This window comes from Moschus berezovskii, chromosome 18 (assembly GCF_049115385.1).
Source record: "Moschus berezovskii isolate FMDL1 chromosome 18, NW_MosBer_1.0, whole genome shotgun sequence".
In the NCBI taxonomy this organism is placed as follows: domain Eukaryota; kingdom Metazoa; phylum Chordata; class Mammalia; order Artiodactyla; family Moschidae; genus Moschus; species Moschus berezovskii.
This window is the reverse complement of record NC_142477.1, coordinates 75203911-75230895: the sequence shown is the minus strand read 5'-3', so window position 1 is coordinate 75230895 and position 26985 is coordinate 75203911. Positions and strand designations below refer to the sequence as shown.

The window sequence follows — 26985 nt, the reverse complement described above, 5'->3', positions numbered from 1 at the left end:
TAAAAAGTACATGTCATGTCATGGTGACACTCATGGTACTTTATATGCTGTGAGAGTGAGCAAGTACAACATGGAAGCTTATAGTGCACTGAGCAGCAGGAGGGGGCAACGAGTGCTGTCTGCTGTTTCAGCCGTTTGACTCTGCTGTCACAGTCTGAAAGCAGACACAGACAATATGGGAATGAGTGAGTGTGGCTATGTTCTGCTGAATCTTCTTTATGGACGTTGAAATTTAGATGTCATGTAATTTTCACATGTCACGAAATAGTATTAGTATTAGTATTTTTATTTTTTGCCAATTGTTTAAGATAGTAAAAACCATTCATAGATCATGGGCCTTGCAAGAACAGACAGGATTTGATCCACAGGCCTTAGTTTGCTGACCTCTGGTCTAGAGAATAAAAAAGAAAGGACTGTCTTTACAAGAGGTTGCTGGAGGTATAATGAATAACTGAACAGGATTTATTAAGACAATTAGTGGCCGGAGTGAATACAACCAATATGGATCTGAAGGAGAGGAGAGGTCAGGGGAGGAAAGACGTTGAAAGGAACTGTAAGCGGGCTTTTGTGGACAGAGGACAGTGAAGAGAAGAACCAGATGAATTTGAAGACATAATCAGAGGCCGGATCATACAGAACTGTGTAGACATGATAAGTGTATTTTCTTCGAACTTGCTCATTATCATTTTTTTTTCCCTCTAAACTGCTTGCTGTTTGCAAAGGCTTCCTCAACTACCCTTATGAGGCATTTTTTGCTCATGTGTGTGTGTATGTCTGTGTGTATTTTATCCCTTGTAGATTTGCCAGTTTGGAAAACCAGAAAAACAACCAATATTGCTTAGGAAAAGTTCCTATCATAGTATATGATAATAATAAATAAAATATATTTCTTTACAGACATCCTATGCTCAACTCCTTGCAGCAACTTGTCTTTCAAAACTTGTTAGCCGAGTCAGTCCTTTGCCAGTTGAACAGAGAATAGATATCAGTAAGTGGTTTATTATGCTTTTTTAAATCAAATTGCACTTTAAAAATAACTTTTCTTTTAAATATACTCAACTGTTAACAGACTTGCAAGTTATTCTGTCATTTTTAAAGATGAGTAGTCAAGTCTCCTTTACACATGTGGTGATGAATGGTGATGTGTAATACAAAAATGTGTTACCAAAAAAGCATCTGTTTAGTTTGATAATAAATAATAAGAAGTAGCATTTTGTTGTCTATGCCAGGAGCCCCAAATCCCTGGACTGCAGATCTGCACTGATTCTCAACCTGTTAGGAACCCAGTCACACAGCAGGAGGTGAATGGCAGACAAGCAAGCAAAGCTTCATCTGCTGCCCCCCACTTGCATTACTGCCTGAACCATCCCTCTCACCACTAACATACCATGGGAAAATTGTCTTCCATAAAACTGGTCCCTGGTGACAAAAGGTGGGGACCAATCGTCTGTACCATATACTAAGATTTGCACTATCTCATATTTATTTTCCAAACTTCTGAGATGGGCACTATTGTTATCCTCATTTTATAAATGAGGAAATTACATTTGATAGGCTCTATAATGTACCCACGATTACGCAGCTGGAAGAAATAGAGGTGATTCAAACTTACGCAGTTTGTGTGGAGTCCATGCTCTTAGTGATTGTCTTAACTTCATATACAACTAGATGATGGGAAAAGTCTACTCTGTATTCTCAGAATGCTATATCATAGTTGGAAAATTGATTCTATGATATACCGATATGTTTTTCAAAAGTAAGATATTAATAAGATTTTAAGTGTGTGTTTTTCCTACGGACAAAGCTCTAATAGTTGAGGTATGGGGTGTTTTTTTTGGTTATCTTTTTCATATTGGAAGTAGACTGTTGACTCATTCTACTCTCTAGCCTCAAGGTTCACATGGTTCATGTTTGTGTAACAGAAAAATTATAGTATTACGTATGATGGTTCTTTTAAGCTCAGTTTTTGAATGATCAAATCCCACAATGATTCATCACTTGTCATATATGTTTGATATTTCTCTTTAAGTACCTAAGAACAGAGGGGAACTTCTTCAACTTGATAAAGAACATCTACCAAAAAACCTATGGGCTAAAGAATATCTAGAGGAGAATTTATCCATTCTCATGGACTTGTGTGCTTAAGAAAGCAAAAGAGAAATCTACAGTTTAAAAAATAAGTCAAATGTTATAAACCTGTCATAAAGTGATTTTGTTTATAAGAAATCACCAAACTGCCTTGCAAAGGGGCTGTACCAGTTTTACATTCTTATTAGCAGTGAGAATTCCATTCTCCCACATACTTGCCAACATTTGGTGTTTTCAGTGTTGTGGATTTTGACCATTCTTGTATGGCTTGCTAATAACATGGAATCAAGATTGCCCGGAGAAATGTCAATAACCTCAGATATGCAGATGATACCACCCTTATGGCAGAAAGTGAAGAGGAACTAAAAATTAGCCTCTTGATGAAAGTGAAAGAGGAGAGTGAAAAAGTTGGCTTGAAGCTCAACATTCAGAAAACTAAGATCATGGCATCTGGTCCCATCACTTCATGGGAAATAGATGGGGAAACAGTGGAAACAGTGTCAGACTTTATTTTTTTGGGCTCCAAAATCAGCCTCTTGATGAAAGTGAAAGAGGAGAGTGAAGAAGTTGGCTTGAAGCTCAACATTCAGAAAACTAAGATCATGGCATCTGGTCCCACCACTTCATGGGAAATAGATGGGGAAACAGTGGAAACAGTGTCAGACTTTATTTTTTTGGGCTCCAAAATCACTGCGGATGCTGATTGCAGTCATGAAATTAAAAGATGCTTACTCCTTGGAAGGAAAGTTATGACCAACCTAGACAGCATATTAAAAAGCAGAGACATTACTTTGCCAACAAAGGTCCGTCTAGTCAAGGCTATGGTTTTTCCCGTGGTCATGTATGGATGTGAGAGTTGGACTGTGAAGAAAGCTGATCACCGAAGAATTGATGCTTTTGAACTTTGGTGTTGGAGAAGACTCTTGAGAGTCCCTTGGACTGCAAGGAGATCCAACCAGTCCATTCTAAAGGAGATCAATCCTGGGTATTCATTGGAAGGACTGATGCTAAAGCTGAAACTCCAATACTTTGGCCACCTCATGTGAAGAGTTGACTCACTGGAAAAGACTCTGATGCTGGGAGGGATTGGGGGCAGGAGGAGACGGGGACGACAGAGAATGAGATGTCTGGATGGCATCACCGACTCGATGGACATGAGTTTGAGTGAACTCCGGGAGTTGGTGATGGACAGGGAGGCCTGGTGTGCTGTGATTCATGGGGTCGCAATGAGTCAGACATGACTGAGGGACTGAACTGAACTGAGCTGAATAACATGTCCTGTTGAACATCTTTTCATATGCTTATTTGTCATCTATTTTCTTTGATGAGGTGTGTAAGTCTTTTGCCTATTTTTAAGTCAGGTTGCTTTCTTATTGTTTTAAGAGTTCCTTGTATATGTTTGTAAATAGTCCTTATCAGGTCTTTTGCAAAGATTTTCCCCCAGTTTGTGGGTTGTCTTCTCATTCCTTTGGTCAGAAGCTTTTAATTTTAATAAAGTCCACATTATCAATTTTTTTTAATGTTATTTGTACTAAACCTAAGGTCACCTATATTTTATTCCTTTTATCTTTTAGGAGTTCTTATAGTTTTGCATTTTACGTTTAGAGTTGTGATCCAGTTTTAATTTATTTTTGTGAAAAGTGAAGGTTTTGGTGGTCCATTTCTGCCACCATTTGTTGAAAAGACTATCTTTACTCCATTTTATCACCTTTGCTCCTTTGTCAAAGATCAGTTGAATGTATTTATGTGGGACTATTTCTGGGTTCTCTCTTTTGCTCCATTGATCTATTTGTCTGTTCTTTCACAAGTACCACACAGTTGATTACTGTAGCTTTATAAAAATAAGTCTTAAAGTTAGGTAGTGTCAGACCTCCAACTTGGGCTCTTCAGGGTCTTTTGCTTCTCTGTATAAACATTAGAATTAATTTGTCAATATCCAAATTGCTTGGATTTTTATTGGAATTACAATTGAATCTATAGATCAGTTCAGAAAGAACTGACATCTTGACATCATTGAGTCTTCCTATTCATGAACATGAGATATCTCTTCATTTATTTAGTTCTTTGACTTTGTTCATCAGCTGTGTTTTTTTCTATAGATGTTCTTTATCAAGTTGAGAAAGTTCCCCCTCTGTTCCCCCTGTTTGCTGAAAGTTTTTTTTTTTTTAATCATGAATGGCTGTTGGATGTTTTTTTAATCTTTTTTTTTTTTCACGAGATACAGACCATTTACTTATGAATGTGTAAAACTCAGGGAAGTCCACATTATTCCTACAACGTGTTGAAAGTGCTTCAGAATTCACACAATACTAATTTTCTTATGGTTCTGGTTAAATTATATATACCAGTTTATAACAAATGGTAAAATCTGTAACTGTTCAAACTTTTAAAAGATCACTTAAGAATAGTTTCTTGTATTTCTATGCCACCTTTATAGTTCTGGTTTCTCATTTCTTAATTAGTAAATTCAGCATGCAGATTCTATCCCAGGCTAATTTATACACTTCCGGAAGGAATGGCCTCTTAAATCCACAGAGTGTTGAGGTGGGGAACCCCCAACCACATCAGATTCGTTTCACATATGATAATATGTGATAAGAAGAATGGAACTGGGGGAATCAACCTGCCGGACTTCAGGCTCTACTACAAAGCCACAGTCATCAAGACAATATGGTACTGGCATAAAGACAGAAATATAGATCAATGGAACAAAATAGAAAGCCCAGAGATAAATCCATGCACCTATGGACACCTTATCTTTGACAAGGAAGGCAAAAATATTCAATGGAGAAAAGACAATCTCTTTAACAAGTGGTGCAGGGAAAACTGGTCAACCACTTGTAAAAGAATGAAAAGTAGAACACTCCCTAACACTATACATAAAAAATTAACTCAAAATGGATTAAAGATCTAAATGTAAGACCAGAAACTATAAAACTCCTAGAGGAGAACACAGGCAAAACACTCTCCGACATAAATCACGGCAGGATCTTCCATGACCCACCTCCCAGAATATTGGAAATAAAAGCAAAAATAAAAAAATGGGACAAAATTAAAATTAAAAGCTTCTGCACAGCAAAGGAAACTATAAGCAAGGTGAAAAGACAGCCTTCAGAATGGGAGAAAATAATAGCAAATGAAGCAACTGACAAAGGATTAATCTCAAAAGTATACAAGCAACTCCTGCAGCTCAATTCCAGAAAAATAAATGACCCAATCAAAAAATGGGCCAAAGAACTAAACAGACATTTCTCCAAAGAAGATATACAGATGGCTAACAAACACAAGAAAAAATGCTCAACATCCCTCATAATCAGAGAAATGCAAATTAAAACTACATTGAGGTACCATTTCACGCCAGTCAGAATGGCTGCTATCCAAAAGTCTACAAGCAATAAATGCTGGAGACGGTGTGGAGAAAACGGAACCCTCTTACAGTGTTGGTGGGAATGCGAACTAGTACCACCACTATATGGAACAGTGTGGAGATTCCTTAAAAAACTGAAGATAGAGCTGCCATACTACCCAGCAATCGCACTCCTGGGCATACACACCAAGGAAACCAGAATTGAAAGAGACACATGTACTCCAATGTTCATTGCAGCACTGTTTATTATAGCCAGGACATGGAAGCAACCTAGATGTCCATCAGCAGACGAATGGATAAGAAAGCTTTGGTACATATACACAATGGAGTTCTACTCAGCAATTAAAAAGAATACATTTGAATTAGTTCTAATGAGGTGGATGAAACCGGAGCCTGTTATACAGAGTGAAGTAAGCCAGAAAGAAAAACACCAATACATTATATTAACACATATATATGGAATATAGCAAGAGGATAACGATAACCCTATATACGAGACAACAGCAGAGACTTGGATGTGTGGAGCAGTCTTTTGGACTCTGGGGGGGAGAGCGAGGGTGGGATAATTTGGGAGAATGGATTGAAACATGTATATTATCGTTTTTGAAATGAATCTGACGTGGTTAATCTTTTTTTTTATATCATGATCTTGTGATTTTTCTTTTTTAGCCCATTGATGTGATGGATTACATTAATTGATTTTCAGTGTTGAACAATGCTTGAATACCTAGGATACATGCCACTTGGTTGTTATATAAAACTCTTTTTATACTTTGTTGAGTTGCTTTGCCAGTAATTTGTTGAGGATTTTTGTTTCTATATTGATAAAAGATATTTTACTCAACTGTAAGTTTTCTTATCTTGTTTTTGTTTGCTTTTGATATTAAGGTAATGTTGGATTTATAGATTGAGTTAGGAGGAATTCCCTCTGCTTCTTTTTTTCCTGGAATACATTGTAGAGAATTAGTAAAATTTCTTTCTTAAATATTTGGTAGAATTCATCAGTGAACCCATCCAGGCCTGGTGTTTTCTGTTTTGGAAGGTTATTAATTATTGACTCAAATTAATAGATATTGGCCTATTCAGATTATTTCTTTCACTTATATTTTTTAAGTGGATACTTAAAAGTGTACTCATTAAAAATGAGTGTACTCAAAAGAAATTTGGAAAAAAGAGAAAAGTAGAAACCTATAACACAGTTTCAAGCAACAAATGATGTGTTTCCTTTATGAGTTTCTTGGGTTTGACTTAACTACTCTTGCTTCCTCAAGTAGATTAGAATGTTATGACTTGTCTGACATGTGTAGTAGAATAATTGGCGTGTCAGTTAAAATGGAAAATGTGAAGGTTGCCTCAAAGTCACATTGCCTTTCTTATATCAGCTCCAAAATTTTCAGTCTTTCGTGATATGGTCCCAGACTACATATTTCATTGTTTCCCAGCATTAACTCTATTGCCTGTTTTCTGTGTTCAGGACACTATTTTCTGCCTTTATTAGTATAGTTTACAATGTCTTATCAATTAAAATACCATTTCCTCTCAGCTTAGCAACAAAGGCCTTTCATGAGCTTGAAACTGGTAGATCATCCTCATAGTCTTATATCTTCATTGGTATTAGCCTGTTAGTTGTACCGGAGGTATTTTTCCCAAACCATGTTATTTCTGCCTTGGTGTCTTTTCTTAGGCTTTCTCTAGCCTGGAGTGTTATCCTTTTAATCTTCTATTCAAATAAAAGTGTGAAAGTATTAGTCCCTCAGTCATGCCTGACTCTTTGTGATTGCTTCCTCGGGGGATCTTCCTGACCCAGGGATTGAACCCAAGTTTCCTGCATTGCAGGCAGATTCTTTACCATCTAAACCACCAGGGGAGCCTCCCCCAAAAGTGTTAGTTGCTCATTCGTGTCTCTTTGTGACCCCATAGACTTTTCTGTCAAGGGATTTCTCCAGGCAGTGATACTGGAGTGAGTAACCATTCCCTTCTCCAGAGGATCTTCCCAACATGGGGATAGAACCTGGGTCTCCTGCCTGGCAGGCATGTTCTTTACCATCTGAGCAATCAGATCAATCCTTAAAGAAAAGTGTAGCTTAATTTAATTACCTGTATAAATTAATCAGTTCTCCTTCCCTTTCTCCCTCCTCTCTTCAGTCCCTCCCTCCCTCTTTTCTTCCTTGCTAACTTCCCTTCAAACAGCTTTATTGAAGTATAATTTACATATCATAAGGTTGACTTGTTTTAAGTGTACAATTTTTTATTTTTGATAAATTTATAGATTTGTGTAAACGTTTCCATCATACCCCCAAAATGCCTATGCTCATTGACAGTTAGTCCTGCTCCCATACCACCAACCTCTAAGATGTTTTCTGCCTGTATAACGTTCACCTTTTGTGGATATTTCATGTGAATAAAATCTTGCCATGTGTAGTTCTTTGGGCTTCCCTGGTGGCTCAGATGGTAAAGCATCTGCCTACAATGCAGGAGACCCGGGTTCGATCCCTGGGTTGGGAAGATTCTCTGGAGAAGGAAATGTCAATCCACTCCAATATTCTTGCCTGGAAAATCCCATGGATGGAGGAGCGTGGTAGGCTACAGTCCATGGGGTCAAAGAGAGTCAGAAATGACTGAGCGACTTCAGTTCAATTCAAGTGTAGTTTTTACATCTGACTTCTTTCACTTAGCAGAATGTTTTGAGGCTCCTCCATGGTGTAGCACATGTTGATACTCATTTTTGATTATAGAATAATACCCCCTGTACAGATATGTGACATCTTGTTCTTGTTTCACCACCCAACGTATGTTTGGGTGGTTTTTGCTTTTTCGACCGCAATAAGTAATGCTACCGTGAACATTGACACACAAGTTTCTGTGTGGACATATGTTTTCATTTCTCTTGAGTAGATACCTGGGAATGAAATTGCTGGGTCATAGGTGAGTTTATTCTTAACTTTTAAAGGAACTGCACTACTGTGTTTCAAAGTGCCTGTACCATTTGGTGTTTTTACCAGCGATGTGTGAAGAGTGCAGTTTTCCCACATCTTCACCTCCTAAATCTTCTCTTGATCTTCTCTTGATAGTTTCTTTCTGTATGTATTCTCTCAAAATATTTCTTAAGCTAGCTCTTCACCTCAAATTTTTGTGTTCACAGCATCTGGAATTGTTTCTCTTAAAGCATTTGGAGTTAGTATTGAGGTATTTGTATTCTCTTCACCTTTTCCCTTAAATAACATAATAGCCTTTTGGACCAAAGTCCAAAGAGATTTTGAGTCTCAAGGTCCAAAGTCTCAAGAGAGTGAGTCTTTCCCTTTTCTTTTATAATCTTTTTGTGTGTTTTCTAATAGACTTTGTGCAATATTTTTTGCTTGACTTCAATTAATAAGTCAAAAAATATTTCATATTAAATTTCGATAATGTGTAATACTGAAAGTATCAGCTGAATGATCGTAAAGTTTGGACTACAAGTTTGGACTTAGTAGAGTGTTTTGTTTTTTAATTTTAATTGGAGTCTAATTACTTTACAGTTTTGTGGTGGTTTTGCCATACATTGACATGAATCAGCCATGGGCATACATGTGTATATAATTTGGCTGGTATTTGAAAACAACAAACAAACAGAAACTCAAACCAAAACAACCTGGCCTCTGTGACAAGTTGTTTCCCCTCTTTGACTTTCGTATTTTTTGCTAAGAAACAATAATAATAGCAATATCTTCATGTTGTTGTGAGAGCTACATAAAGCTTTTTTCAGCACTTTTAATTTCTAACTTGTTTCGTAAATGCTAAGTATTGTTATTATCATATGGATATTTGACATGCAAAGAGCCTCTAGTGCATAGCTTTCCAACTTTCTATTAACTTTTGTCTGGGAATTTTTCCAGCTGTTTATTTCATTCTCCCATGTGTATTTCTGAACATTTCATTTTCTTCTTCATATGGCTTTTCCTTATTATCTTTGGCTGCTGCTGATGAGATTGCTGTTGTTTTACTTGATTGTTATCATTGACACTTGCTTATTAAACTGGAATGCTATTATAAATCATGTATTGTGTTGGCCAAAAAGTTCATTCAGTTAGTTATTCAGTATAGTTCTTGGTGATAATGAAAAATATATCTTTTATTTTTATTTAAAAACCAAACTTTGGGCCAACCTAATAATAAGCATAGCATGAGAATATGTAAAACATTCAACTAACATAACAGAAATAGAGTCTATTAAATTTTTTTTTTTTTTTGGCCTTAGATAGTAAACATATTAGCTAGTATATTTTCTCAAGGTGTTTGGGAGTGGTGCTTGTTGATACCTACCTTAAATGTGAAACTTGGTTTGTCTCCCATTTGGTTGTTTTATTATTTTTGAAATTACCTTGCTAGTGGTTACTGCTACTAACATATGGATTCCTTATGTCCCTTCCAGGTTAAAATTTTTCAGGATATTAAAAATAAAAATAATAGAAGTAAATAAATCGGTTTTGTTTTATATTCAGGTGGCAGTATCATTTTCTCAAGCTTCATCATGGAAATAAAAAATTATATGTAATGAAGTTAAAAGAACCACATTATTTTAATCCATAAGAGAAGCCTCCTAATGCTAGGAAAATCTTTTAATCTAATTTGTGTAAGTGTGTAATTTTAATGTTAATAAAAATTAAGGTTGAAATGTGCCAGTTGTGAGAACTTTTCTTTTTTAATGTCACGCTTCTCATCATAATTGTCAAGAACAACTGTTGAAAGTGTTTTCGAATTTTGGAGTTGTTTCCATTAAAGCTATTTTTAGTTAAATAGTGAAGTATTTACTTTTTCTTCACTTTTTCCCCAAATTGTATGCTGGCCTTTGAGGCCAAAGAAGAAATAGAATCTTTTCCTTTTATAACATTTTTTTCTTCTGTTTTTCTGTTAGACTTTATGGCCTATTTTTGCCTAAGTTACTCTTCCATCATAGCTGGAATTTGCTACCCACTTAATTATTTTGGTGTATAAACTTTATTCTCAGTTCAGTTCAGTCGCTCCGTCGTGTCTGACTCTCCGTGACCCCATGAATCACAGCACGCCAGGCCTCCCTGTCCATCACCAACTCCCGGAGTTCACTCAAACTCATGTCCACAGAGTCGGTGATGCCATCCAGCCATCTCATTCTCGGTCGTCCCCTTCTCCTCCCGCCCCCAACCTTTCCCAGCATCAGAGTCTTTTCCAGTGAGTCAACTCGTCGCATGAGGTGGCCAAAGTATTGCAGTTTCAGCTTTAGCATCAGTCCTTCCAATGAACACCCAGGATCGATCTCCCTTGGAATGGACTGGTTGGATCTCCTTGCAGTCCAAGGGACTCTCAAGAGTCTTCTCCAACACCACAGTTCAAAAGCATCAATTCTTCTACACTCAGCTTTCTTCACAGTCCAACTCTCACATCCATACGTGACCACGGGAAAAACCATAGCCTTGACTAGATGGACCTTTGTTGGCAAAGTAATATCTCTGCTTTTTAATATACTATCTAGGTTGGTCATAACTTTCCTTCCAAGGAGTAAGCGTCTTTTAATTTCGTGGCTGCATAGGCTTTATTATTCTGTTCATACATTCTTTAACTTATATGCTTATTTTATTGCATTATTTTATTTGTACTTTTTCTGCCACTTAAACAGCCAGTGTGTAGTCAATTTTGCTATAACATATGTATTCCTAAAAGTGACTGCCATGCAGTGTTATATAGTAAAAACCACTGAGCTTATTAGAGAAATGGGGTTATAGAAATAAAGTTGAAACATTTTGTCAGTGACACATATAAAAGGATAGAAGTCAAAAGGCATAGTAGAGTTTACACATGTTAAATGACTAAGAAATACTAAATAGTAGAATAAAGATGGAGTTTTATCTTGAAGAAGACTGAAGTTTGTGGAAGTGGGCTTCCAAAGGGTTGCGATTTGTGAGTTATTACAAAGTGGTGGAAGGAAGGTGATCTGAAATAGGGTGGAAAATCGGATGGAGACTTATGAAACCAAGAGGGATGAGTGAGTTTGGTAACACACAGGATGAGCTGAGCAGCTGGCAGATGCATGCGTTTTGAGTATGGCTTGGTTTATTTGACTTGGTTGCAGTCTTCTGTATTCACTTAGTGCTTTTTTTTTCTAAATGAAATTATGCAAAAACAAAAGTGACATCTGCATTATACTCATACTGTCCCCTAATATATCAATTGAATTGGAACAAATTTGCTTTAGATAAGCCTTAGAGGAAGACTGACTGTGAATAAGTACATATTTTGGAGAAAGGGATTAACTTTTTGTCAAAGAATGGGTCATCATCACTGCCTGTTTTTAGATGATTCATAACATGTTACTGAAAAGTCCAAATGATGATAGAATACTTTTTTGTAACAGGAAACTACATTCTTAATTATGTGGCATCACAACCCAAGCTGGCTCCCTTTGTTATCCAAGCTTTAATTCAAGTCATTGCTAAAATCACTAAATCAGGGTGGTTTGAAGTTCAGAAAGACCGATTTATCTTCAGAGAAATTATTGCTGATGTGAAGACGTTTCTTCAGGTAAGAAGGCCTTATTACATTATAAGCATAAGTAATTTTTGTTTGTTTGTTTGGAAAACTGCTTTTCTTAAAGCTGTATAGTTTGTTTTTGGCTACTAGAATGATATTAATTATGATTTATTATTTATCCTCTGGAGCCTGTTTTTTATTGCCAGGAAAAGAGGATCATGTCGTATTAACTTCCAAACATGAAGAATGCAAATTATAATGTTTTGTAGTTTCAAAAATACATGTTGTCATTTCTAACTGTGTGAGTCTGTGTATTGCATATACGAAAACATGTATATTTTCATGTATTTTATCTAATTTAATGCTTATTACATCTCTTTGAAAGGAATTACATTTTCTAAATGAAAAACTGAGGCTTAGAAAAGTTAGTTAATTTGTATAGGGTTGCATAGTGACCTGGTAAAGCATGGTGATAGTACTTCAGCAGGTTTTCTAACTTAAGACACATATTTAAAATTTTTTTACCTTATACCATGTTGAGTCATACTAGTTTCTCAAGAATGTTTTTAACCTAAATGATTAAAGTTATAACATACACAAGTTCAGGTATTTGGGCTGGGAAAAAAAAAGAAAGAAAAGCTGTGCTGTGTTGTGCTTAGTAGCTCAGTCGTGTCTGATTCTTTGCGATCCCATGGACTGCAGCCTACCAGGCTCCTCCGCCCATGAGATATTCCAGGCAAGGGTACTGGAGTGGAAATAAAAGCTAGGGAACACTAATTTAAATTGTTCCAGTGATTCCACTTGCCATTCCACACAGGATGTTCTAGGGTTTGATACAGGAAACTTAAATCTGCTCTTTTGTGTTCCTCTGTGCCTCTTAGGATGACCATCATGCCCTGCTTGGTATGATTCAGATACTTAAAGATAGTTCAGTTCAGTTGCTCAGTCGTGTCTGACTCTGCAGCCACATGGACTGCAGCACGCCAGGCCTCCCTGTCCATCATCAATCTCAGAGTTTACTCAAACTCATGTCCTTTGAGTTGGTGATGCCATCCAACCATATCATCCTCTGTTGTCCCCTTCTCCTCCCACCTTCAATCTTTCCCAGCATCAGGGCCTTTTCCAATGAGTCAGTTCTTCGCATCAGGTGGCCAAAGTATTGGAGTTTCAGCTTCAGCATCAGTCCTTCCAATGAATATTCAAGATTGATTTCCTTTAGGATTTACTGGTTGGATCTCCTTGCAGTCCAAGGAACTCTCAAGAGTCTTCTCCAACACCACAGTTCAAAAGCATCAATTCTTCAGCACTCAGCTTTCTTTATAGTCCAACTCTCACATCCATACATGACTACTGGAAGAACCATAGCCTTGACTAGACAGACCTTTGTTGGCAAAGTAATGTCTCTGCTTTTTAATATGTTATCTAGGTTGGTCATAACTTTTCTTCCAAGGAGTAAGTGTCTTAATTTCATGGCTGCAGTACCATATGCAGTGATTTTGGAGCCCAAGAAAATAAAGTCTGACACTGTTTCCACTGTTTCCCCATCTATTTCCCATGAAGTGATGGGACCAGATGCCATGATCTTTGTTTTCTGAATGTTGAGCTTCAAGCCAACCTTTTCACTCTCCTCTTTCATTTTCATCAAGAGGCTTTTGAGTTCCTCTTCACTTTCTGCCATAAGGGTGGTGTCATCTGCATATCTGAGGTTATTGATATTTCTCCCAGCAATCTTGATTCCAGCTTGTGCTTCATCCAGCCCAGCGTCTCACATGATGTACTCTGCATACTAGTTAAATAAACAGGGTGACAATATACAGCCTTGACATAACTCCTTGCCTGATTTGGAACTAGTCTATTATTCCATGACCATTTCTAACTGTTGCTTCCTGACCTGCATACAGATTTCTTAAGGGGCAGGTCAGGTGGTCTGGTATTCCCAGCTCTTTAAAACTTTCCCACTGTTTGTTGTGATTTAAAGACAACATACTTTTAAATGTGTGGGTTTCCTAGGTGGCACTAGTGGTAAAGAACCTGCCTGCCAGTTCAGAAGACAAGAGACATGGGTTCGATCCCTGGGTCAGTAAAATTGCCTGGAGAAGGGCATGGCGACCCACTCCAGTATTCTTGGAGAATCCCATGGACAGAGGAACCTGGTGGGCTACAGTCCATAAGGTCGCAAAGAGTCAGACATGGCTGAGGTAACCTAGCACTTTTCATGTAAATTTTATCCCTGATCGCAAGAAAAGTACTTTAGCTGATGCTAATAAAGAAGTGGTCTGTTATACAAATCTCAGGGAAAAACTGGCCGTTTGGATTAATTGAGAGATGTTCGGTGTTGGCTTATTGGCAATTAGAGGCAATTTGGACTTTCTGAGATGTTATTGCTTATACAGTAACTGTCAAATGTAATCACTGCTGCTAAGTCGCTTCAGTCGTGTCCGACTCTGTGCGACCCCAAAGACGGCAGCCCACCAGGCTCCCCCGTCCCTGGGATTCTCCAGGCAAGAACACTGGAGTGGGCTGCCATTTCCTTCTCCAATCACTATGTAAGATGTAATTCCATCATACATTGTAATGCTAGAAACCCCAGAATATGAAACTCTAGACTATACTGCTTCTCCTCTCTTCATGTTGTTGAAATCCTGGTTAACAAATATTTGATTATCTAAAACATCACTGGAGTCAGTGTATTTTTAGCCCTGAGGAGGTCTGCTCTCGGACAGAGGCATAGTTTATTTGTCACACATGTGTTTCTCACTTCATGGTTGTGCATATAATTTTAACTAATTTAGTAGCACCCCTCTCTTGTCATTTACTAAGACTGTACACAGTTCTTCAGCAGTCATTAGTGTAAACAAGAATAGACTTTACATTTCTTTTAAAATAAAGAATGAACTGAGTGAAATTAAATCATTCTTGTTGGCTAGCATTTTTTAAGCTCCCTTTTCAGTGGCTGGTAAGCTGAGCTTATTGCATTGGGCTTTAGTGTGCTTTTATCAGTTTTGGAAGGCCAGAAGAAACAGAAAATGTTTTATCTTCAAAGTTTATTACAGTATCACACACACAAAATACTTGCTTTCTGGGTATTATGACCTAACTTAACCTGGAGTCATGAGAAAGACAATTGACTTCATGTTTTAGTACTCCAAAATGATACCCCATGGTTCCTTTGGGTATTAACAGCTTCTTTGAATTTTGTACTAAAAATTATTTTAGGTTTGTGAAATTTTTAATGGCCTGAAGTTTTGTATGTCTTTTTTCTCTGTTATTGTAACCTTCTTGCTGCCATACTTTTAACATTTATGTCCCTCTTTTCTACATATATATCCAGGAGATCCTACTGTCATCTAGGACAGTGCTATTCAGATTGCTGGTCCACAGCGAGATAAGGAGTTTATGTCAGAATAAATATGTCAGTAAATCAACATGGTCCTTACCTCATTGAGAGAGACTTGCTTTGAAAAAGTGCCAGCTGAACTAAACAGTGTACTTAGTGACTATCTGTTTTATATTCTGGTGCAAACTCTTTTGTCATGAACCAGTATCAAACCATTCTCAGATCAGAATCTAGTTTGCAGACTACCAGCAGATTCATGGACCAACAGTTGGTTAGGGAATGACACTTTAAGAAGCAATGGCCTGGTTTACACAGGAGATGGATGCTTCAGTAATGAGATCTGTAGTTTAGTTCATAGAGTTCAGATTGTCCTAAAGGGCCATAAAGAATTAATGCAAAAATTAAGGATGTTTCCTTTATTTTTTTATTCTGAGATAATTTGAATTTAGTTACACCTACCCAGTGTTAGTGAAATTCTGTAATAGTTAGAAGGAATGACCAGCTATAAAATTAAGACTTGATAAGGATCTATATTGCTTTTTAAAATTATTACACAGTAATTGGATGTTACATTTTTATTTTCATACTCCAGTATGATTTTGCAGTTGGGTAATTTGTTAGTAATATGCATATAAAATCTGAATTTTGATTTGAAGGAAGTTATTGAGATTAAATTAGAAGCTGATTATATTAAAACTTCATACTATATTGATAGTCATGTATTTATTTACCCAGTGCATTGGACAGTTCACATGCCTTCATTTTAGATCCGTATGTAAATGAATACATGTGCACTATTAAATAAAATTAAATTGGCTAAAGTGACCTTACCTGATACTAGGTCAAGGGATTTAAATTAATTTCTAAGCTATTTATTAATTATTTATTGAATGCCTCTATCTCAGTAACCTTCAAGCAAATTTACAGAGCTAAAACTTGTTTTTTGTTCCTTCTTATTTATAATCTTAGCAAATGAAACTCTTGTATTAATATTTTGAGGTTTAGTTTATTGTAAGTCACACATGCTGAAGATACTTTATAGAGTGTATGCAATTCTAAGTTTTTTCCCACTCAGCTGTATATCTACATGTATCCTTCAAAAAATGAGCATGAAATTATTTTTATTTGTGGGCCTCATAGTGATTTTTCTATACATTTTAATAAATCTATTTTAAGAAAATGTTTTGTTTCATAATTTAATTACTTTAAATATTAACTGGTTTATGCATTAAGAACCAATTATGGGTCTCCATTTAGGCTAACCTTTTTTTTTTTTTCCCCAAAGGGTGCTATGGAACACTGCATAATAGGAGTAATAATCCTTTCAGAATTGACTCAGGAAATGAACCTGGTAAGCCTTTCCATCTAATGGTGACATGAAGTTTGCTAAGTAATGCTGTTTCTTTGATGTAAAACTTTGTATTGTCTAAAACTCTGAATAAGCAAGTCTTTTTTTTTGGGGGGGTGGTGTATTTTATTGTTGGGATAATTAAGTGTTGAAACACTTTTATTGTTATTGAAAATAATAGCAACAATGTAAAATACTACAAAGAACAGGAAATTAGACATGGTCCTCTATGGCAGTTGGATAATTGTTCTTTTATATTCCATGTTTATAGTAATATACTAATCATACAAATAAATTGTATGCAAAAGGAAAACAAGCCTTTATTCCCTTACAAATAAAAGACAAGCAGTTTAGTGAATTGATTTCTCAATAATGGATACACAGCAGGACTCATCAAAAAACAGGCTACTTGGCACTCACTTGCTAGCTTGAGTTTTCACCCTGTAGAAGCAGAATTTGCAGAAGCTACACTTCCCCCACCAGTGCCTTTATGAATTCAGCATTTGAGCACATCCTCACCTGCTTTTGTTCACTTTTGTATTTAACATGGTTCTAAACAGAACAAAAGGAGGAGTTGAGTTTTATATGGAATAATGTGATAATAGAGGGAAATATAGTGTTTATATTTAAGAATTTATATGTGTTTATATTTAAGAGTACAGCTGGCATACAATATTAGGTTAGTTGCAGGTGTAAAATACAGTGATTTGAGGTGTGTGTGTATATATGTGTGTGTGTGTGTGTGTATATATATATATATATATGTATGAATTGATCACCACTAAAGTCCACTAAGCATCTGTTGCCATACAAAGCTATTAAAATATTATTGAGTATTCCTCATGCTGTACATTACATCCCTGAGACTTATTTAATTACTCGATGTTTGTACCTCTTAATCCTCTTTACCTATTTATCCAACTCCCATCCCCCCTTTCTAGCAACCACCAGTTTGTTCTCTGTGTCTGTGAGTCTTTCTGCTTTGTTTTCTAAATTCCACACATAAGTGAAATCATACAATATTTGTCTTTCTCTGTCTGACTTATTTCACTTAGCGTAATACCCTCTAGGTCTACCCATGTTAGTGCATACATTCTTTTTAAAAGGCTGAGTAATATTCCATTGTGTGTATATATGCCACATACTCTTTATTCATTGATCTGTTGATAAACACTTCCATATCTTGGCTATTGTAACTCATGTTTTCTTTGGATAAATACCCAGAAGTGGAATTGCTGGATCATATGGTAGTTCTATTTTAATTTTTTGAGGACCCTCCATATTGTTTGCCATAGTGGCCGTATTAGCTAACATTCCCACCAATAGCACAAGAGTTCCCCTTTTATCACGTCCTTGCCGACACTTGTTATCTGTTGTCTGTTTAATAATAGCCGTTCTGAGAAATGTGAGGTGATATCTCATTGTGGTTTTGACTTGCATTTCCCTGAAGATTAGTGATGTTGAACATGTTCTCATATGTCTGTTGGCCATCTGTGTCTTCGTTGGAAAAATACCTTCATGTACTCAGCCTATTTTGTATTCAGATTGTTTTTTGGTACTGCAGGTAGGGAAGTTTTTAGCAATTATGGCTTCAAGTATGTTATGTGCTCTTTTCTTTCTCTCTTCTCCATCTGGGGCCCCTATAATAATGCGCATGTTAATACACTTGTGGTTTAAGGGACTAGAGGTCCCTTAAACTATCTCATTTTTTAAAAAATTCTTTTTTCTTTTAACTGTTCCAGTTGGGTTGTTTCCACTACTCTGGCTTCCAGGTTGCTCATCCATTCTTTTGCTTCCTCTAATCTGTGTTGACTCGCTCTAGTGTATTTTTCATTTCAGGTATGGTATTTTCTATTTCTTTGTTGAAGTTCTCACTGAGTTCATCCATTTGTCTCCCAGTTTTGGTGAGCATCTTTTTGACTGTTATTTTGAACTCTTTATCTGGTCAATGCTTATCTCCATTTTGTTTAGTTCCTTCTCTGGGGTTTTGTCTGATTCTTTCCTTTGGAAGGTAACCCCTCATCTCCTCATTCTGTCTAACTGTGTTTGTTTCTATGTATTAGGTATATCAGCTACATCTCCTAGTCTTGAAACAGTGGTCTTAGATAAAAGGCATTTGTGGGGCTCACTAGCACAGTCTTCCCGGTCACTGGAGTCAGTTGCTCCAGGCACTCTGTCTCCCTCTATGGGCTGCATGTGCCCTCCTGTTGTGGCTGAGCCGGGATTGCTGCAGGTGTGCTGGCTTTTGGGGCTGGTCCTGACCCAGCTGGCTGAGAGGGCTGGCTGTGAGTGCTGTAGGTATGCTGATGTGCTGATACTATGATTTTCTCATTGTTTCCTCTCAGAGAGCACATGATCTGATTTACATTTGGTCACTTGATTAAGATGGCCTCTACCAGGCTTCTTCAATTGTAAATTTATTCTTTTCTCCTTTGTAAGTGATAAATATTATGTGAGGAGGTACTTTAAACTCTGAAAATACCTTATTAATACCTCATTAAAATTTTAATTTATTCATTTGTTATTTTTATCAGCACAGATTCCTGGTTTCCAACTTTATTTAATATGTTATAGGTTGTTACTAACATTATATTTTGATGCCTAAATTTTCCCAAATTTGGCCATTAGAAACCCTTTCAAGCTGGAATCTGTGTTCATTTGACGTTTACTCACCATTCTTTGGACATTTCCTTACTTCCTGTTGCAAGGTGTTCCAGGCTTATCTTGTGTAGAACCAAGTACATACCTTTTCAGAAAAAGTTTCAAGTTCTGAAGTGCAGTTTTGGGTTTTATGATAAAAAATACATGGCTTCTATAGAGACATTTTGCTCAGCCTAATTTTAGAGCATTAACAATTTCAACTATCATTAAGTACTTCTGAACCAGGCAGTAGGGAGATCTACAATCCATAATGAAAATAGAATATTATAGTTGTCAAATGTGAGCCAGGTAAATTCATGTAGGATCAGTAACAGGATGTGTCTTTTAAGAAAAAGATCTAAACTTGAGATTTCCAAAAAATTTAGAATTATATGTTGTCTTGCTTTTGTAATAGCTAAGACTACTTATTTCACTAAATTCTCAAAACTAACCTATATTCACATGTGAGAAAATTAAAGTTTATAGGCACACCATATCTGTAAATGGGCTTCCTGGTGGCTCAGTGGTAAAGAATCCACCTGCAATGCAGGAGACGCAGGAGACCCAGGTTCGATCCCTGGGTTGGGAAGAGCCCCTGGAGGAGGGCGTGACAACCCACTCCAGTATTCTTGAGGCATAGTTATACAGTAGAAAATGGATACATAGTCCCTCTTCTCAAAAACATTGGACATCTAAATGAGTAACCCAAGTAGAATGTATTTGTTGTTGCTGTAGTTGTAGTTGCTAAGTCATGTGCCTAGAAGGTAACTCTGAAATAAGACCTGGATTTGTAGTTTAGCTCTATTGCCTACTGCTTTCTTCAGTGTGTTTAAACTTACATATCACTATCTGTAAAGTGAGAATGACACTTTCTGAAGGTCTTATTATGATTCAGTTCAGTTCAGTCGCTCAGTCGTGTACGACTCTTTGTGACCCCATGATTCACAGCACGCCAGGCCTACCTGTCCATCACCAACTCCCGGAGTTCACTCAAACTCATGTCCATCGAGTCAGTGATGCCATCCAGCCATCTCATTCTCTGTCGTCCCCGTCTCCTCCTGCCCCGAATCCCTCCCAGCATCAGAGTCTTTTCCAGTGAGTCAACTCGTCGCATGAGGTGGCCAAAGTATTGCAGTTTCAACTTTCGCATCAGTCCTTCCAATGAACACCCAGGACTGATCTCCTTTAGGATGGACTGGTTGGATCTCCTTGCAGTCCAAGGGACTCTCAAGAGTCTTCTCCAGCACCACAGTTCAAAAGCATCAATTCTTCTGCACTCAGCTTTCTTCACAGTCCAACTCTCACATCCATACATGACCACTGGAAAAACCATAGCCTTGACTAGACGGACCTTGGTTGGCAAAGTAATGTCTCAGCTTTTTAATATGCTGTCCAGGTTGGTCATAACTTTCCTTCCAAGGAGTAAGCGTCTTTTAATTTCCTGGCTGCAATCAGCATCCGCAGTGATTTTGGAGCCCAAAAAAATAAAGTCTGACACTGTTTCCCCATCTATTTCCCATGAAGTGATGGTTAGTTAGGTAAATTACTAGCACAAGTCCTAGTATGTACAAGTGCTCAGTAAACCCAGGGTTCTTCCCTCAGTATTATAGATGTGCGTGCTGTGCTGAGTCGCTTCAGTCATGCCTGACTCTCTTTGCAACTTATTGACTGTGGTCAGCCAGGCTCCTCTGTCCATGGGATTCTCCAGGCAAGAACACTGGAGTAGGTTGCCATTTCCTTCTCCAATGCATGAAAGTGAAAAGTGAAAGTGAAGTCACTCAGTTGTGTCTGACTATTCGCGACCCCGTGGACTATAGGCTACCAGGCTCCTCCGTCCATGGGATTTCCGAAGCAAGAGTACTGGAGTGGGATGCCATTGCCTTATATGCTATTACTAATTTGTATTGAGAAATGTTTTTATATATTGAGGGAAACTGAAGAAACATACGTATTGAAAGACAGATGGACATTTGATTTTAAAAAAGGGAGAAATGCTGCAAATGCTAATTTGAATATTGCGTAGTAGATAGAGATCCCAGTAACTGCTTTCTGTAATCATTTTGGATTTCTGTTATGTTTCATGTTCCCGTGAGTAAGTGTGATATCTAAGTATAGTGTGATGGAACTTAGGAAGTATCAGATAATCAATTTTGATCCCACTGCTTTTTTCAAATATAAACATCAGTAAGGAAAATGGCTTAATGCTATAGCAACTGTTGCCTCTGGTATTAACATATCATTAGAGTATCAAACTTGAGTTTTGTTTGCTGTTTCCTGGTGATAAATGGAAATATTAATGGTATTAATATCATACTTTTTGCCATATTATATTTTAGATTAGAGGCTCAACAACTATTCTTGTTAAACTTATTCTTAAAAATTACTTATTATTAACTAGTAAAACATTCAGAAGGAATATACTGTGACTTATGTAGTAAATCAGGTTTCTGATTATTTATAGTTTCTGCCTTGGGATTATTTTTTAAAGAATATCAAAATATATGAATCAATGACATATGCATCTGGTATAATAGAAATATCACTTTCATATGCAAGAATTTACTGTAGCTGATTCAGTTTACTGATTCACAGAAAATAACAATTTTAAGATTTTTTTATCTTTGCTATCTTTTTATTTTATTTATTTATTTTTTATTGGAGGATAATTATTTTACAATATTATATTGGTTGGTTTTGCCATACACTGACATGAATCTGCCCCGGGTCAATTTTAAGATTATCTTAGAGATTTTTCCATTTTGTAGATGGAGTCTGAGGGCCAGGGAGGTTGTTTCTTGCCCAGTGCAAAATATGCATGTCTCAGGAGTTGGTAGTATCTATCTATTATTTTATAATATGTGTTTATAATGCCTCTGAAATATGATTTATTCTTGTTTTTAATTTTAGGATCAGTATAGTTTGCAGAAAAAGCACTGAATTAAAACAGTCCAGAAACATGGGGTGCTAATTGTGGCTCTGCTGTTATTAGCTCTTTGAGTAACCTTGAACAAATGACTTACCCTAGCAGATTTTAAAACGCTCTTTTAGCCCTATACTTTATGATTATTTGATCATTAATTTCACTCTTTTTCTTATATAGTAAATTTTTTCTTTGCTGTTTGGTAAGTCTGGTTAAATAAATTCATCTTGAACTTTTTAGGTTGATTATTCTAGACCTTCAGCAAAACACAGGAAAATAGCTACCTCATTTCGTGACACTTCTCTCAAAGACATTTTAGTGCTAGCCTGCTCTCTTCTAAAAGAGGTAAGTTAATAATTGACCATTCTGTTTCAGAAGAGTTTCAGATGAATTCCCCGGTACCCCGTTCTGTCTTTTGAGGAGTTCTTGTGGAAACTTTTAAGTACAGTTGTTGTTGTTCAGTTGCTAAGTTGTGTCTAACTCTGCGACCCCATGAAGAACAGTTCAGTTCAGTTCTGTTAAGTCACTCAGTCATGTCCGACTCTTTGCGACCCTATGAATCACAGCACGCCAGGCCTTCCTGTCCATCACCAACTCCCGGAGTTCACTCAAACTCACGTCCATCAAGTTGGTGATGCCATCCAGACATCTCATTCTCTGTCGTCCCCTTCTCCTCCTGCCCCCGATCCCTCCCAGCATCAGTCTCTTCCAATGAGTCAACTCTTCGCATGAAGTGGCCAAAGTATTGGAGTTTCAGCTTTAGCATCAGTCCTTCCAGTGAACACCCAGGACTGATCTCAAGGTTTGCACAAATCTAAACTGTTCCGAAAAATTCACTTTTATTTAATTAGGATATAATAAAGTAGGATCCAAAGGTAGTTTGGTAACTTGTCTTTGGATATTAGTTTCTTCGTCTTCTTACTTTACATTATTGCAGAAACTAATTGAGACTTTTGAGAGGGGTCGGGATTGTTCTCCAGATGCTTACGACTATCCCCCCACATTCAAACAGCCTCTGAGAACCTTTGTTAGCTGAACATGTATTGTTTATTCATGAAGTCCCGCCACTTTTTCTTGAAGAATATTATATTTTCAGTTTGTTCCAATTGCTCCTTTGAGCTAATGAATCCTGTACATTTATACGTTTGTGGTGTATAAAGTATTTGTCCTAAAGTTGCTTCTCACAACTGTAAAAGGTGACCTCCATTTTGCATTTAAATATGAAAGGTTGTTATCCCCATTTTACAATATTAAGTTTGAGAATAGTCTATTATAGCAACATCCCTTTGCAATTTCTTTTCTTTTTTCTTTCTTTTACTAATTTTAATTTGGCACTGAAGTTATTTATTAGGTTGAGTAAAATTTTTTAATTGATACATTTCATAATATTTTATTTGACTTTGAACCTTTTTCAGATATTGGCCAAGCCTGTAAACCTTCAGGATGAGGATAAACAAAATCTAGTAATGCAAGTCTTGAAACTGGTCCTCAACTGCCTTAACTTTGACTTCATTGGCAGTTCAGCAGATGAATCTGCAGATGATCTTTGCACAGTACAGATTCCAACAGCTTGGAGAGCAAGTAAGAAGAAAAAGTTTAGTATAAGGAATGGTCAACATAAAAGACATAGGATTAAGCAATATTGTTGCCTTATGTGCAATTATCTGTTTTTTACTTGGCAATCAAAAAGTTTAAAATTTAAAGTGTAACCCAAAGTAGCTGCTGATATCCAGTGTTGAAATCTGTTTTCCTCAATTTAATTCATAGTAACCTCATATTTTGATTTTGGAAAAAAGAGAAAAGAGAAGACAACTCTATTGGAGGAAAATAAGTTTAGGTAGGGAAATGAGTTCTGTTTTCAAATTTTCAGATAAACAGAGTGGGAGAGGGTATAACACTTGGCAGGAGATATCATAGTTTTCAAAGTTATGAAGAGAGTGAATTAGAGTAGCTAACTTAGCAAAGCAGAATTGCAATTTACTTTTTTAGAGAGAGGGATACCAAAAAAGAGCAAAGACATATGCTCTTACTCATCCCGGAAAGCTGATGACAGTAGGGTTTTCCTGTTGAAGTCAGGTAGGGAATGGGGCTGATAGGGCTTTGTGAGGAGTCTGTGTTCTGCAGAAACACCCCTGGGACCTTCTCTACCGTCTGCTACTCTGTGACTGCACTTGCCCTTCTCTAAGTACACTTTCCTCTCACTTCCCAAGACTGGAGCTTTTTTTCCTTGAGAAATTAAACTGGAGAGGTTTCATATTCCAGGGTATCAGATACAGTAGAGAAGGACCATACATTTGGTAAAAACTTCTAATACAGAAATCAGAGACAAGTAAAAGGAACTTAGTATCTTGATAATGGTGTTGAATGCATGAACCAACATATGTTGTAAACATTGTGCAGACTCAGTACGCACATACCAACACACACAAACACCCACACAAATATACGTAATACTGGGAAAGCCAAATAAGATGGGTGGGTTTTATCAATGTGCTTTCTTGATTGTAATATTGTGCTTTAGTTTTGCAGTAGCTTACCATTTGGGGAAACTGGGTAAATAAAACATAAGATCTCTCTGTATTATTTCTTACAATTGCATATGAATCTAATTATTTCAAGAAACATTTTTAAAGGGGAGAGTTAGTAGAAACAAAGTAAAGAGTAGAAATAAATTTCCAAAAGGGTTAATTAATTAATATCCTCAGAGAGATTAAGAAAAGGTAATGCATTCCTGAAACATGAATAGAATATTATTTCAAAAACAGAAGTTCAGAGACTGTTCCAAATGTAAAAGTTGCCAAAATAAAACATTCAGTAGAAGAGTTGGAAGATAAAGTTAAGGAAATATCTTAGAAAGTAGAATAAAAAAAAAAACAGGAAGAGATTTATAGGAGGAAAAAAATATAAGAATATTAGAGTATGAAACTAGGAGGCTTGGCATCTATTAGGAGTTCAGGAAAGGATGAGAAAAAGCAGAAGGAAATTTGCAAACAATACCAAAATTTCTCAGCACCGAGACACATAAATATTCAGATTGAAAGATCCAATAAGTACCCACCATCATGAATGAAAAAAAAATATACTAAACTTCATAATCATGACATTTCAGAATAAAAGTGATAAAGAAGATCCTAAAATCTACCAGAAACAAAGTCACCTATAAAGGATTGGGATCAAGAAAAGTATTAGACTTATCAACAGTAGCACTGGAAGCTAGAAGACAATGGAGTAATATCCCCAGATTTCTGAGGGAAAATAATTTTCAAACTAGACTGAAATTATCAAGTATAAGAAAATAATAATATTTCAGACATGTAAATTATTCTGAAATTTATCCCTTATGTGCTTGCTCTTAGGAATCTACTTGATACACAAGCCAAGAAAATAAAGGATATGGGGTTTTGGGAGGCCTTTACCCAAGATAACAGTCAGCAGACATAAGATAGTTAGGCAACATGTTTGGGGACAGTCAGTCTTAGTTGAAGAAGGCTTTGGGAGGAAGGGTGGGAAAATGGAAATGAAAGTGTTTTCATGTTATTGACCATAACATTAAAATGGAAAATATAATGGAGAACATTTTGCACATCTGTCAGAGCATTTGGAAAGAATTAGTGACAGATATCTGTCTATACAACTAAGTACAAAAAAGATGGTATGACTGAATCCAGGGAGTGTTAGAAATGTGATATAATCATAGTTTACTTGGCTCAGCTGTTAGAATTATTTACGTAGTCATAATAAACATGTAGAATTGGTTTAATCTCAAATTGTTATAATAGTGGACGGATTTTTGAGAGAGGATGGTTTGCAGGAAGAGTGGTGGGAGTAGAGGGGTGAGTGATTAGACATACACTGTGACAAGTTCATTTGATATCTGGAAACAGTCAAATAAAAACATGTAGTACATATACAGCATGTAACTTGGGAACGTATTTAAATATAGCTAAGGTTGAAAGGTAGTCAGAATGGAGTAGGAGACAGCTGTTTTTTATTGTATACTTTTTAGTAGTTTACTTTTTGATATTGTTTAAATGTTTATGTTATTTTAATATAAATGAAAACAGTGAGGAGGTTCTCTCGGTGAGAACTGTAGATGCTGCATAGAAATAAGGAGCATCTGATCTAATTCTATCTTTGTATTATTTCCATCTTTCAGAGGGAAATAGCTAGGAATTTAAAAGGAATTAGCCTAACTAGAAATAAAGATTGGCCACATGCTGAGGTCTTAAAGTTCTTGGTTTGTATGATAATGTCTTACTGTGCTAAATATCACTGAATTAAAAGTAATGGTGTTAGTTTTTTTTTTCAGTTTTCCTGGAACCAGAAACATTGGATCTTTTCTTTAATTTGTATCATTCACTTCCACCACTCCTATCTCAGTTAGTAAGTAAAACTCATTCATTATTTCATTTAAAAATACCTGTAATGTTTATCTCAGGGTGGTACATATTTATTTATATTCTTGATTGAGTTTACCTCTCATAAGAAATTCTTAGCATCATCTGTCTGGGATTTGTATTGCTTAACCTATTTGTCAATTTCTACTTATAGTCCATAGTTACTGCCATTTCACTGGTGAGCCCAAAACCCACAACTGGTGATTTAGTTCGTGCCCATAGCCAAGACAACCTGTCAACCTCTGAATATCTTTTTTCCTACTCAGTCCCCAGCTCTTCTTCTGGCACTCAGTCCAGCAGTTTGCCGCACCACCTGGTACCTTCCCTTCTCTTAACCTCTCTCCAGCTCTTTCTTCACTGCGTGGCTCCATGTCAGGCTTAACATGCAGTCCCCATCAGATGTCTCCA

The 26985-nt window shown here is 36.6% G+C and overlaps 1 protein-coding gene across 5 annotated transcripts in view; it reads left to right on the top strand.

The window, feature by feature from the left end:
* Nucleotides 1-26985, top strand: part of RANBP17 (RAN binding protein 17) — a 372874-nt gene that overhangs the window by 18390 nt on the left and 327499 nt on the right. For 4 of the 5 annotated variants that reach the window (XM_055421802.2, XM_055421801.2, XM_088827772.1 and 1 more), the window contains exons 3-8: nt 898-988; nt 11820-11986; nt 16558-16623; nt 22421-22525; nt 23596-23761; nt 26490-26563. In XM_055421802.2, coding sequence (XP_055277777.2) covers nt 898-988; nt 11820-11986; nt 16558-16623; nt 22421-22525; nt 23596-23761; nt 26490-26563 — 669 coding nt within the window. The remainder of the gene's footprint in view (nt 1-897; nt 989-11819; nt 11987-16557; nt 16624-22420; nt 22526-23595; nt 23762-26489; nt 26564-26985) is intronic. The other variant, XM_088827773.1, reaches the window with a different exon arrangement.